General features: G+C 42.6%; 1 protein-coding gene across 1 annotated transcript in view; it reads left to right on the top strand.

Annotated features, from left to right (window-relative positions):
* Positions 1-2,621, top strand: part of Usp38 (ubiquitin specific peptidase 38) — a 31,769-nt gene extending 29,148 nt beyond the window's left edge. The window contains exon 10 of the mRNA XM_051169109.1: positions 2,094-2,621. Within this exon, the coding sequence (XP_051025066.1) occupies positions 2,094-2,255 (162 nt within the window). The 3' untranslated portion in view covers positions 2,256-2,621. The remainder of the gene's footprint in view (positions 1-2,093) is intronic.
* Positions 2,622-14,210: the final 11,589 nt, after the last annotated feature.

Below are 14,210 nucleotides of genomic sequence, written 5' to 3'. Positions count from 1 at the left end.
GTTTCTCTGTGTAGCCTTGCCTGTCCTGGACTCACTTTGTAGACCAGGCTGGCCTCGAACTCACAGAGATCCACCTGCCTCTGCCTCCCAAGTGCTGGGATTACAGGCATGTGCCACTGTGCCTGGCACCCCTCAATTAAATTTGATGTTAATCCCTGCAGGTTCTTTTTGTGAATATTTTAAGCAGAGTTTATTGACATTACGAGGAGTCAGATGAAGAGCTAAATGAATGTGTGAAGGGATGGAGAACACTTACCAAGTGAAAGCTGGGTAGTAAAAGGTTCATAGGAGAGGAATTTATCTGTATTTTTCCAAGAATATATACTTTTTTTTCAAGAAACTGTTTCCTTTAATGTTAATCAGAGTCTTTCTTCAAGTTGATTTTGTGTGAAATTCCCCAACTTTCCACGAAAAGAGCCAGCAGCAGCTAGGAATGGTAGTGAGTGCATGCTAGCGAGCCTAGCACAAAAGGACCGGAGGCAGGAGGATGGCTGGAGAGACCCTACCCCCAAAACACAAAACGGATCTGCAGTAACTTATAGATGAAATTACAGCAATAGTAATTGGCTAGTTCAAGTAAGTTCATGAGCTTAAATGATAACTTTCTTAAAGTTTTATGTATGAAAGTCACAGAACTCATAAAATACTAAAAGAGAAAAATGAGCCGTTAGTACTGATTTTTATGGAAAAATTTTCAAAGGCTTTCAAATGTACTGAATTATAAAGTGTACAAACGATGATTCATGATTGATTTTAAGAGGGTATGGCAATGTTCTAGAGTGTCAATAAAAATTAATTCACTTTACAAAGTAATTAGCATTTTAGAACTGGACTGATTACCATTAATGCTCATTCAGGTGGCTTTTAATATCCAGGTAAATGGAATAGGATGTATGCAGCCATCTCTCCCTGGCCTAGTTTCACTTAACATTATAAATCACCACAGTGTTTAGCGGTTGGAGTGGGGTGAAGAGCAGAGAGCTAAGTTGAAATAGGAAAGTGGATAGCATCAAACCGACACTACAAGGCGCAGGACAGCCTCCCTTCTGAGGTAAACAGACTATCAGGGTTCACCATGCTTATCAGACGGCTTCCACGACGGAGCTGGCAAGCAGGTGTTACAGCCACAGCCACTCCTACTTGGAGTGTAGTCTGGGTCTGCCTGTTCTGCCTTACCCACTCCCTCCCTCTGACCACATGGTATTTAACCATGAGCAGCCATTCTTTTCGTTGTTGATTTTGGGTGCAGTCTTACACCCTGCAGTGTGAATCTGCTTCTACTATTCACAGTTGCTCTTCGTAAAGCTGAACAATTCTTTAACTGTTTACATTTTTTTTGCATGAACATGTGTGTGTGCATGCATGTTGTTCACATGTGGAAGTGGAAAAAATAGTTCGGGGAAGTCAGTTCTACCGTGTGCCTTCCAGAGATGAGACTCATCAGGCCAGTTTACCTTCCCAGGAACAGGGTTCTAAAATAAGAGCGCCAGTGTTTGCAGCACCTGACCCATCACTGACACATAGATACCACTGATACCATTTGTTTTCGGTGTTCCTCATCTCTCTGAGTAACCTAAGGAAGCAGTGGGGAGCAATTCAGGCATTGGTAGTGGTTTCTCACACACTTCCAAACTAGATTATAGCTGTAAAGAATCCCATTCCATGTGCGTTAGCATGTTTTGCAGGAGTTTCACTGCCCTCTGTTGGAAAGTGTGGGCCACTCTAGAGTTCATGAGGAATCTGCCCTCTCTGCCTTGTTTGCTCTGAAGGTGCTTATGTACTTCAGTGGGGGTGAGCAAAGAGACATGTCAGCATTGGTTTTGTTTTGTTTTGTTTTGTTCTTTTGAGACAGGGTTTCTCTGTGTAGCCCTGGCTGTCCTAGAACTCTCTGTTGACCAGGATGGCCTCAGAGATGGCCTGCGGAGTGCTGGGATTAGAGACCTGTGCTTGATGTTAGTGTTTTTAAATAGTTGCAATGAAGGATGCTTGCTTGGTAAAGAAAGACTAAGAGGCATTAAGAAGATTTGTGGATGTGCCTTACTCAGCCATTGTTCTTAGCTTTTGAATTTCATAAACATTACTTTTAACTTTAGGAACAAGAGTTGAACGCTCGAGCCCGGGCTCTGCAAGCTGCCTCTGCTTCGTGTTCGTTTCGGCCCAATGGATTTGACGACAACGATCCACCGGGGAGCTGCGGGCCGACTGGGGGGGGCGGCGGAGGAGGGTTCAATACAGTTGGCAGACTCGTATTTTGATCCTGAGAGAATTGAAAATGCATCTGGTCACAAACACCCAATCCTATGGCTGTTAAAATGTCAGGCTGTAACCGATAGCATTATCTATCATTTATTTTTCTTTTCATTAGACCCGAATACTTTCAGAAAACACACTCAGTGGTTGTTTTTATTTTCTTGATAAAATGCATCATGGAAAAAAAAAATCTACCTCTTAAACTTCCATTGCATTTATGGTTGGACATGCTTGACCAAAAATGTTGAGAGGAAAAGAGTGTACCTGGTCCCTAATTAAGCTGCATTAAATTAGGTAGAGGGATCTAAGTGGTGTATTTTCGGTTTTACTGAACGAAAATAATTCACTTAGCATTCTTTATTAAAAAAGAAGCGACGCTAGAGACTCAATATATATGTTGTTTTGAGAAAAATGAAAGTCTTTGTTTCTGGTCTGAGTACCCCTTTTAAACTCAAGCCTTTGAGAATAGTAGAGGTGATCTGTCTCTATGGAGGCCGTGACTGTTGTGACCTCAGCTGCCAGTCTCGGGGCTTCTGGTCATGCTGGCTCAGCATCGCTCTTAGTTTCAAGAATAAGCGTCTTTTAGAGTGTTACCACACGCATGGTGCGTGAACTGCGGAAGATGCATGGCGCTGTAGGACAGCGTTTTTAACCTACCTTTGTAGTGTTTCCAGTTGTCACGGACGTTAAACTCCTGTGTGTCTCAGAGGAGCTGAGTCCTGTATGTGCCTTGCAGAGCTGTAATTCAAAAGAGGCTACCTTTGGCTACAGAACGTTTTCTAAAACAAAACGTTAGGAAGTAATTTTGTGCTAACAGTAAAATTATAATTTTTTAAAGGTATTAGATTTTTCAGAAGTAAAATCTGATGGTTCTAAACCAGTAAGTGTAATGGTAAATTTCTAACTCTTAGAAAAATTCAGAAGAAATGAAGCTAGTTTAAGTAAAAAAAGAAAATCTTCAACTGATTTGTTACTTAATCCTCAAAACATTAAACATTGATAACATTTTTAGAGTTGTATATTTGGGGTTTCTTCCTTTGTTTGAGACACATGCCTTACACAGTTTCTGCTTCATAAAATATTAAAATGCCACACCCCACCATCCCCACTGTCCTTTTTTGGTTTTCCTTTTTGGTCCTGAAGGTGCTAAGAGAGAAAAGGTGGGGGGAGAGAAAGTGTGTGTGTGTGTGTGTGTGTGTGTGTGTGTGCGTGCGCGCGCGCGCGCGCTTTGTTTTTTTTTGACTGGAAGCATGTCTGTCCTCCTGGGTCTTGATTATATAGCACTGAGGTCTTGTCCCAAATGTCCTCCTTCCTGGCAGCTTTAACACATCCATGAGCATCTATTGTTCTGAAGATCGGTCACATATTTACTTTGAAAACACTGTAAGGAAATCATGGTCTTTGGTGACTTAAGGTTTTTATCTTTTTCCCAAGCTTTTGTGGCAGTGACTAAAACCAAGTCCTCCTCTCCATCCTGCTGCTCCCAGCCCTGGCCTGACTCCAGTCACCAGGAAGACTGAGAGCAGGCTAGTCCAGAGCCAGGACGCCTTACCGATGAGGGAAGGCTGCTCCCAGTGAGTGAGCAGGGCTATGGGCTTCCTCCAGTCCTGATGGTGCTTGCCTGGGTCCCACTGGGTCCCATTAGCCACAAACTGGATTGTGTCAGTCTTAGCATCTGCCAAAACTGATAATTCATAATTCATTCAACACTTGGATTAAAATTTGTGCTTCTAGAATATCCACAAAGGCAGTAAGCCCCCAGTTTTCCCTGTGACTATCAAATATTTCCAAGGTTTTATGTGTGTCAAATAATGTGTATTGAATGCAGATGAGAAAGTATAAATTCTAGTAATACTGGGACTATTCAAATTTTAGTTGGCTAGCCAATACCAAAGTTGAGGGCTTTCTTTTAAGATCAGAAATGTAGCATATTAATGGCTTGCTAGATTTGATGTGTTTGAAAAGTGAGAGAGAGCCCCATTGAGAAACCCAGCCAGCTGAATGTAATATGGGGTGCCCCAGACTGCTGTGCCCTCAAGTCTGTTACTGCTGCCTTATTTACACACTGACAAGGGCTCCCCTGTGTCCTCATGCTCCCTGTAAATAAATGCTGACGTCTCATGAAGGCTGACCAGAGGACCATTGTTATTTCTGTTCAGGACCGTCAGCTCAGATGGAACTGCTTAAGAGAACATGTGTTAGGCTTTACTGCAAACCAAAATCTAAAGCTACACAGGTAAGTCTGTGCCTTGGAAAGATGTCTCTTCATGCACTGCAAAAAGTTGAATATTTTTCCCAAAGGAAAAAACATATGCAAGGAGGGGGGAAATACATATATATATATCTTGTAAGCCCATTTAATATACCTTCTACTGAGTGTCTAAAAGTCTGAGTCCTGACATTTATGTAGCCAGTTGGAGGAATGATCCTGACTTCAAGCATCAATTTCCACTTGAATAGCCAGAACTCTATGCCTTAAGATGCCATTACAGTCCTTTGGTGGAGACAAAGACTCTCTTAGTGTGTCTTAGAGGTTCAGAAATTCTTCTGACGTTTCAAGCAGTTCATCTTATCACATGTAGGGAAAAAATTTCTTAGTCTTAAATCTGTACTTTTGAGTATCACTGAGAAGTCCATGTGAATGAGAAGTCGCCTGCCACCAAGCTTGAGGACGTGACTCCAACCTTCAGGGTCCACACGGGGGAAAGAAACAACTCCACACACATGCACAGGAGAAATAAAAATATATGGTTTTCCTTGCTCATTTAACTGTGCTCTTATGATGGTGGTGTTGTCTACAAAATGCTTCTTTTCACATACTGCCCCTTTAATGTTACCCTTCTAGGAAGATTTGATGCTTCTTCTGTGCCCAGCACACTGTGGGGGGGGGGTGATATAGCTTGTCCCATTACTGGAAGTCACCCTTTTGGCATTTCCTTTGTTCAAGGCATGTACATTACATAGTATAGTTTATATATACTGTAGAGTACTTTTTAAGGGAGTGTTTCAAAGAAAATGATACTGTATGTTTGTACATAGCATCTTTTCTCAAGAATGCTATACTTGGGCTGGAGAGATAGCCCAGAGTTTGAGAGCACTAACTGTGCTTCCAAAGGACCTTAGTTCAATTCCCAGCAACCACAAGGTGCCTCATAACCATCTGTAATGAGATCTGGTGCCCTCTTCTGGCTCTCAGGTGTACATGCAGGCAGAACACTGTATACATAATAAATCTTTTTGGGAAAAAAAAAATAAAAAGCTATACTCTAGGACTAGGGTTGTAGTTCATCTGGCTGAGTGCTTGCCTAGCATGCACAATCCCTAGGTTTTATTCCAAGCATCACCCATAAAGCCAGTCATCGCAGCCCACGTCTTTAATCTCAGTGCTTTGGAGGTGGAGGCAAGAGGATCAGAAAATTTCAAGGTCATCCTCCGCTACATAGCTCAGGGCCAGCCTGGGACAAATGAGACCATCTTTTAAAAAAAAAAAAAAAAAAAAAAAAAGTTCTGCTTTAGGTATTTCACTATAGTGTTTTTGTTTCTACTGAGTTTGGATTTCTGAAACAATTCCTGAGGTGGAAACAGTTATCTATGTTTTATTTGTGTTTACTGTTTTGTCTGTGTTAACTCAGATGGCATCCATAACTGAGGTCTTAAGTGCAGTGACAAGGAAGTCGGGATTAGAAGACACACTAAATGAAAGAAAACAGTAAGCTGTTCACAGACTGAGCAAATGAGCCCAACTGCCTACTGCTTCACTGTTGGGCTCGCTTCCTTTGGCTAAGTTAATTTTTGTACAGAGTCCTTTTTTAGAAATGAATGAACCTTAAAATGAGCAGAAAGGTTTTTTTTCCAAAAAGATTCAAAGTAAACAGTGCTTTAAAAAAAAAAAAATAGCTTTTTAAACTGCAGCTTTCCCAGGCAGAGAAATTCCTACAGTAGTTTTCAAAGACAAGACATGGAACCAGCATTTCTATAAAGTCAACAATCGGAGTTTCAGGCATTCAGAAGTCATTATGTAAAACCTTTAGCCCCAATGTTATGTAACCAGTGTGGGTTTAACATTAAAAATAGAGTCTAAGAAGTCAGCCAAATGTATTGCCAGCTCTTGTCAGTGTCTGTTATAGCCTGCAGTTGTTTTTCTCTCAATAGATATATTTTGCCTTGTGTGCTACACACCAGCATAAAAATACACACCTCTCTGCATTGATTTGGGGTTATGAAAATGCTAGCTTTCACTCACTAGATCAGCAGGTTTTTCTTAATGATGGTGGGTTTTGGTTTTTGTTGTGTTTGCACATTTGCACTCGTGTTAAAGTCACTTGGAAGCTAGGTGTAAAGTCACATGTTTAATCCCAGCAGTCAGGAGACAAAGGCAGGTGAATCTCTGAGTTCAAGGCCAGCCTCATCTAGAGTGAGTTCCAGGGCTGCACAGAGAGACCCTGTCTCAAAAATAAATAAAACCACACATCACTTGGAAAGCTTTTTAGGAATAATCCTTGTTCATGGCTCAGCCCAGACTAGGTTATGTGGGCACTGGACATCTGTGTTTGAGGAATATATATGTGTGTGTGTGTGTGTGTGTATAGTGACAGATATTTTTGTTTTTTAATTCATGCTAGCCGGGTGGTGGCCTTGTGCCCACAAACGTCAGATTGAAGATTTTACCCTAGTCTTCAAAACTATCATCAATACTCTTAGAAGGAGATACAATAACAAGTTAAATAGAACTTTCCCAAACCACATATTCGTAAAGGCTCACAGTAAGTTTGATGGAGTATTTCTAGTCTGCCTAGATGTGGGACCCAGGACCCAGGAGGGGGTGAGGGAGGCAGAGTCACAAACCCAGGAAGCAGACTCCGGAGACCTGCACCTAGGTGCAGATCTACTTTTATTGCACAGCAGCAAGCATTTTTTTATATAGCCTTTGGACCACTGGTGAATCAACGTAAACTCTGAGGTAGCCAGCCCTCCCTCTGTCAGGATGGGGAGGCCTGGCAGCACCTACAGAATTCCGTGAAGACCAGAAACAGCCACAGCTGTGTTCCGGGCCCATTCTGAGGTTCTGCTCGTTTGTCACTTGGCATGTCAGTGGACATGGGCACACATACTATAGAACAATATGGAAGCCTTTCTTATTGTCCACTGCTCTACCTGCGGGGCATATCACCAATATGTGGCCCTTGTGTACATGAGACTTGGTGCAGCACACCATCGTCCCTTCTCTCTCTCTCTCTCTCTCTCTCTCTCTCTCTCTCTCTCTCTCTCTCTCTCTCTCTCTCTCTCTCTCTCTGTCTCCCTCCCTCCCTCCCTCCCTCCTCCCTCCCTCCCTCCCTCCCTGCTTTCAGTGACTATTTCCTGGTCAAGTAGGAGAAGCTTTAACAGTAGAGGGGAATTGGCCCTAAAGGATTTTTTTTTTTTCATGTCCCCTGGAGGGGGAGACCTGGTGGCACTCAGAGGAAAGACAGCAGGTTGCCAAGAAGAGACTTGATCCCCTATGAGCATATACAGGGGGAGGTAATTCCCCTCAGGAACAGTCATAGGGGAGGGGAATAATGGGAAAATGGGAGGGAGGGAAGAATGGGAGGATACAAGGGATGGGATAAACATTGAGATGTAACAAGAATAAATTAATAAAAAAATTTTTTAAAAGATTTATTTATTATGTATACAATGCTCTGCCTGCATTAGGCCTGCAGGCCAGAAGAGGGCACTAGAACTCATTATAAACGGTTGTGAGCCACCATGTGGTTGCTGGGATTTGAACTCAGGACCTTTGGAAGAACAGACAGTGCTCTTAACTGCTGAGCCGTCTCTCCAGCCTCACTAAAGGATCTTTTATACTCAGAAACAGGTCAAAGTAAACCTTGAAAGTGTCAGATACTTAATTCATTTTGTGAGCAATAGAACAAAGGTCAACATTTTCAGGAATAAACATTTAGGAAAGTAAATGAATAATGACCAAAATTACCATTCAAAGCCAGGAAGACATCTTCTCACAGGTGAAAATCTATTAATGGAAAAGAAGAGAATTTGTAGATGAGAAGCTTAAATGTAAAGAAAAAGACGAAAGGAAAGGTACAAGAGTTAACTGCGGCTAGAGACTATGAAATGTACTAAGGGCACTGCCATCTTGTGACTTAGAAACAGTAATAGAGAAAGTCGTGGAGCACTTATAAAAAACACACATACACCCAAGTTCAGCAAACTATCTGGCCTTCGGACCAGGGCTTTCCTGTCACCTTTTCACGAAGCTAGACTGAAAAAAAAAAAACCACTAGTCCCTGTTGATTTGCTCACTGTCTTTGTTTCTGTGCTATTATGGCAGCTTTGAGTGCTTGTGGCAAATTGTCAATAGCATAGTTATCAGAGTATAGAAAACTGACTCAATAAAGACTAGGAACTGTCAGAGCGCACAAGCTAGACGACAGCAAAATGACCTCCAAAAAAACATGGAAAGAAAAACTCCCAGGGAATGTATCCTGGGAAACTTTCAAAGTGGAAATGAAGTAATTTTTAGAAGTATTAGTTATTGTTTTTATTGATGACAAACACTGAACAAGCAATATAAACAAAGATGGACTTGCTTTGACACAGTCTGACAAGGCAGGCCATTGTGGATGGGAAGGCATGGTTGTGCAGATGGCTCTGGCCTCTAGAGGCAGATGCTTGAGGCTTCTTGCTCAACTCTGGGAAAGAAAGACAGAGCAGCAAGTGGGAGCAGCCTGTAGACTTTTAGCCTTGTCCCTAGCCAGTGGCCCATTTTCATCTAGGACCTGCCCTTTAAAGGTGCCACTATTTCCCAAAAGAGCACCACCACCTGGGGACTGACCGAGTCCTGTAACAGGACTTCTGACTAGTTTATTGGGTTCTTTTTCCTACTGCCCTTCTCTACCCCAATGCCTTACAACGCCCCAACACAGGGGAGGAAGGATAGAGGGCAGAGTGGACATCTATCTCCTTAGACTACTTCTTGCTGATTAGGTGCGTCAAGCTCCTTGGGGCAAGCTTCATCTTTGGCAGGAGATTTCCAATCACCAGTACAGAAAGAGCAGCAGGACAACAAGAGCTACTGTGCCTCTCGGGCCTCTGGCATTTATCAAGAGTCCCCTGACTTCCAAACACAAACTACTCTCAGCCGGCAAAATCATGCCCCTGCTACAGCACAAGACAAATCATAGTTAGCTACTGTGGTCGGTCTGAGGCAGCCCCATATCCCATAGCTGGGATTAAAACAAAAGTATACACAACATTTTTATGTTTTTAAAGAAACCAGGAATTCTCACTACAAAGTCCCAAATACATGAGACCCTTACCCAAGCCAAGGATAGCAGCATTACACACACACACACACACACACACAGAGAGAGAGAGAGAGAGAGAGAGAGAACTTTCCTCAGATATTTGTTCTGTGTGAAGGTCTTCAGGCCAATGGTGGAAAATGCTACCAGGAAGAAATTTACACCCACACAAAAAGTGCTAGAAATGGATTTGTCACTGCACTTGGTTTACAGACTGTCCAGGAATGGAAGAGCCCTAGAAAACCCAAATCACTATCCATGAGCAACCATTGGGACGTCACCATATATCTGTTGTGTGTCAGACACACACCACACAGAAGTATCAACAGGAACCAAAGCAGGAGCTGGCAAACCACAACCCACCATTTGTGGTTTTAAAATCCAGCATATTTTACATGAAAATACTTGACACATTTAGAATGAGCTTACCATTAAGAGGAGGAGGGAGAGGAGGAGAGAAGAAGAAGGAGGAGGAGGAGGAGGAAGAAACAGAAGAAGAGAAAGAAAGAAACAAAGAAAAAAAGATAAAAGATAAAGCAGAAGCAGGCAGATCTCTGGGAGTTTGAGACCAAACTGGTCTACAAAGCCAGTTCAGGACAACCAAGAGAAACCCTGCTCAAAACAAAACAAAACAACAACAACAACAAAACAAAGTTAAGCTAATCTGTGGTATTGAGAGTGAGGTAGGAGACGTGGTCAGAGGAGACATCTTTGTACTGTGTGGCACTTGTATTTTATACCTGATGCTTCATTTACCGGATTGTGCACCTATTGGTACCTAGAATAGTGAGGTTTTAGAGTTGACAGTTCTTTTGAGACAAGCCTCTTTGAAGTTTTTTTTGTTTGTTTGTTTTTGGTTTTTTTTGTTTTTTTTTTTTTTTTTTTTTTTGGCTTTTCGAGACAGGGTCTCTCTGTGTAGCCTTGGCTATCCTGGACTCCCCTTGTAGACCAGGCTGGCCTCGAACTCACAGTGATCCGCCTGCCTCTGCCTCCCGAGTGCTGGGGCCTCTTTGAAGTTTAAGACCAAAGGAAAGGAAGAGGTTAAGGACTTGGGAGAGTGAGACAGAGGAATCATGAGTCTGAGCCCAGCCTGGATCACATAGCAAGGCCTTGTGGGGAGGGGAGGAGAGAGACAAAAACAATCAAACAAGCCAGGCATGGTGGCACACACCTTTAATCCCAGCACTCGGGAGGCAGAGGCAGGCGGATCGCTGTGAGTTCGAGGCCAGCCTGGTCTACAAAGTGTGTCCAGGATGGCCAAGGCTACACAGAGAAACCCTGTCTGGAAAAACCAAAACAAAAAAACAAAACAAAACAAAAAACCCAATCAAACAAAGAAACAAAAGACAAGAAAGAAAAAAGAAAAGAAAGGAAAGAAAGAAGGGAGTGAAGGAAAAAAGAAAAAAGGATTGAGAAAGGTCAGTTCTCAGTGAAAATAAAAATCAGTTTTGTTTGCCATCTCTAAGCTAAGTATCCATTTAAATGTAAATTAAATAAACTATCAGTCCCTTGGGTACAATTGATAGAATTTAAGAGGATGTGGTCTCCTGAGGCTCACGGTTACCCACCAAAAAGGACTCAGCTTGAGCTGGTGGTGGGAAATTAATCACCTTTTGTCACTCTGTATTTCTTTTACCATCTTGTCCATTATCAGGGCCCTCTTAAATAATTAAAGTGCATATGTATTCTCTAATTATGAAATAAATGAAAATGCTTAAGGACAGTATTCTGAGGAAATGGCAAGTTCAATTTACAGACTAGACCATACATGGGTTCCAAAAGAGAAACAGTATCGACAGCTTCCCCATAGCTAACACAACAGACCAGTAAACTTACTTTTAAATGCTGCTGCTGCTGCTGCTGCTGCTGCTGCTGTTGGCAGCTTATTTTCCATCTTCCCATGGCTATAATAAAGGAAGTAACTCATGACATGTGCTTGACCCCAAGAGAACATCATATCTTCCTTTTAAGTTTATTTTTATTTCTCATTTTTGGGTCATATTCTTTCCTCCACTCCCTACCAAGGATCCTAGTTTATTGAGATGAACGAGAACAGAGGTGAGTATTTTTCAGGATGTTGCCTTGTGGTTTAAATGGTCTCAATATCAACACAACAGAACATTCCAGGGCAGGGCTCTGCAGCCATCTCCTTTCTCTAGCACAATGTGTGCTTGGCTAAGGTCAGGACATGGCTACAAATCATGCTTGGGATGGATTTTTGACAACTTCTATTGCCAAAGAACTTTGCTTTCAGGTGTGAAAGACAAACTTGACCTCAATTTGGTAATTCCAGGAGCACTTTGTTCTCAAGCCATGCTCCAGAGTTAATGGGGAAAATATTAAAATCTAGACTCAGAACACGGAAAGCTAGCTTGTCACTGAAATTGATGGTGTGCCTCTGCAGGTCTCTGCTGAGTAGTTTCTGTCCCTGGATATTTTCTGCCCTCTTGGTTTATATAACAGCAGAAGCAATTTCATAAGCACATTAGCTAGTAGACAAAAGAGTGTTGCTTTCCTCACTATAGCTAAGATGGGCATGATAGTTTGCCACAAGTTCAGTAGCTGGGACCCACACAGCGGGAGGAGACAACTGACTCCTGAAAGCTGTCCTCTGACCCCCACGCTCGTATGCTAACATGCGTACAACACACACACACACACACACACACACACACACACACGCACACGCATCTTCACTTAAACTCCAAGCAAAGTCACAAGAAAATATTCTAAGCTAAACTTAGACTTTTGCTTCTGAACTTAATTGTCTGGATTGTTCTGCTTAGCCGTCATTGAGGAAGCTGGTTGTCAAGTAGGTCGACACTTGTCCTGAATATTGGTTTATTCTTCTTCCATTGGAATGTAATATTAAACCACCACACTTGAGCATTTACAAATATACAACAAGCTAACTGCATGACAAGCTAACTAGTGACAAAATAGTACATCGATTATGATCTGTCCAGTTCCCTTCCCAGGTCGACTACTTTGTCATGATGAGTGCTTTGAACAAGCCCTACATCTGTTTTCCAGGTAAGTCAGCATCAGTCAACACCTGGAGGACTGACTTTGAAAGCTGAGTAAGTATGGTGTTTTTATACAGAGGATCTCCACTGGGTATGGCTAACAATTTCTTTGCCTGGATAATGTTTTTCTCCTTTGGGCTCTTAGTAATAGCAGAAGTAATTTTACAACTAGATTAGGCAGTAGTTAGACAAAGGCATATTGCTTGTTTTCACCCATAGCTAAGAGGAACACAAAACTGATGGTGATGGTGATGCTGATAACACCATCACCTTTGGTAAGTTTGGTGATAATTTTCATGGCACACATTGGTCAATGACCTGCTCTCGCAGAAATTTGACTGCTTATAAGCAAGGAGTGGCATACTCACACCCTCTGCACCCATACAAGAGCTTTCCTCTTAACTCTCTTTTGCCCCCTCACTTGTCTTTAAGAGGCTTTAGTGGGTTCATTGGTCCTGTTCCGATGGTGGTTGGTTCTGGAGATGGGACTCAGAGCCTCCCACGTGCTAGGTAAGCATCCCACGACTCAACTACACCGCTGACCCTCCTTAAAATACCTTCACTCTAACAGATAGGTATCATTACCCGTTTTACACTCCATATAGACACTCCATAGAATAATAAAGCCGCCACCCCGGCAGACATTCATAGAGCTGATGGAGGAAACAAACTCCTAGTGGACAGTACAAACACACAGCGTCTGTTTACAAAAGCTTATTCTGTCTCCTGCCCCTTTCTTCAGATCAGATACATGAAGGATCTCTTTACAGAGACTTGGCTAGCGCCTCGGATGACGCCTTCCTGTGCTTTTCTGTGCTCGCCTTCTAAAAACAGCACTAAGAGTTGGGAGATTTTTTTTCCTTAACAATGATGTGTGAGTAAGGGTTTGCTCAGGTCACATGTGCCTAGAGATGGCTCTCCTACTGTGTGGAATTTTTAAAAACAAAAATCTGAGATAGTCTCCCAATATCTGACATAGACTCCATATGTGTTTAAAAGCAAAAACAACCACCTTAGACACTGCTGCTACAAGCCATAGGTGCAGAGTAGGAAACAGTAGGCATGACTGGATTGAGAGTTACCTAGAAAACTAATAAAGCATACTTCCGGTGTGTTTGTGAGGATGCTTCTAGAAATAATTGGCATACGATCAGTGAAGTGATGTGGACGACCCATTCTGTATATGGATGGGTAGTGTGGTCTTGGAACAGAAAAGCAGACCGGTGGTGTGTTTCTTAACTTCCCTGTCACTGTTACCAAGTAATCTGACAGCAGCAACGTAGCTGAGATGGAGATGGCTAACTCATGACTAGCCGTGCTAGTATACGTTATTATAGCATCCGTGGTCACGGCTTGCCTGGCAGATCAGTGTTGTGGCTTGCAGGGTCCACAGCTGGGTGAGGCTGATTGCGAATTTTCATCCCCAGGTCCCGTGTAGCGCCTCTGGCACCATGAAAACTGGACATCAAGGAGGAAGCTTCTAGCTCAAGCCCAGCTGGTTCTCTTTGTGCCCCGTATCTGGAGCATGTGATGTCTTTAGGAAAAGGGGCTGGTCATTTAACCCTAGCAGGTGGCCAAGAGCGACGTCAATAGCCTCCTTTGTTCTGGCAGCTTCCAAGAGCTTCCTGGCCAC

The sequence above is a fragment of the Acomys russatus genome, chromosome 26, assembly GCF_903995435.1.
Source record: "Acomys russatus chromosome 26, mAcoRus1.1, whole genome shotgun sequence".
Classification (NCBI taxonomy): domain Eukaryota; kingdom Metazoa; phylum Chordata; class Mammalia; order Rodentia; family Muridae; genus Acomys; species Acomys russatus.
Note: the sequence above shows the minus strand (reverse complement) of the source record. Positions and strands in the feature narration are given on the sequence as shown.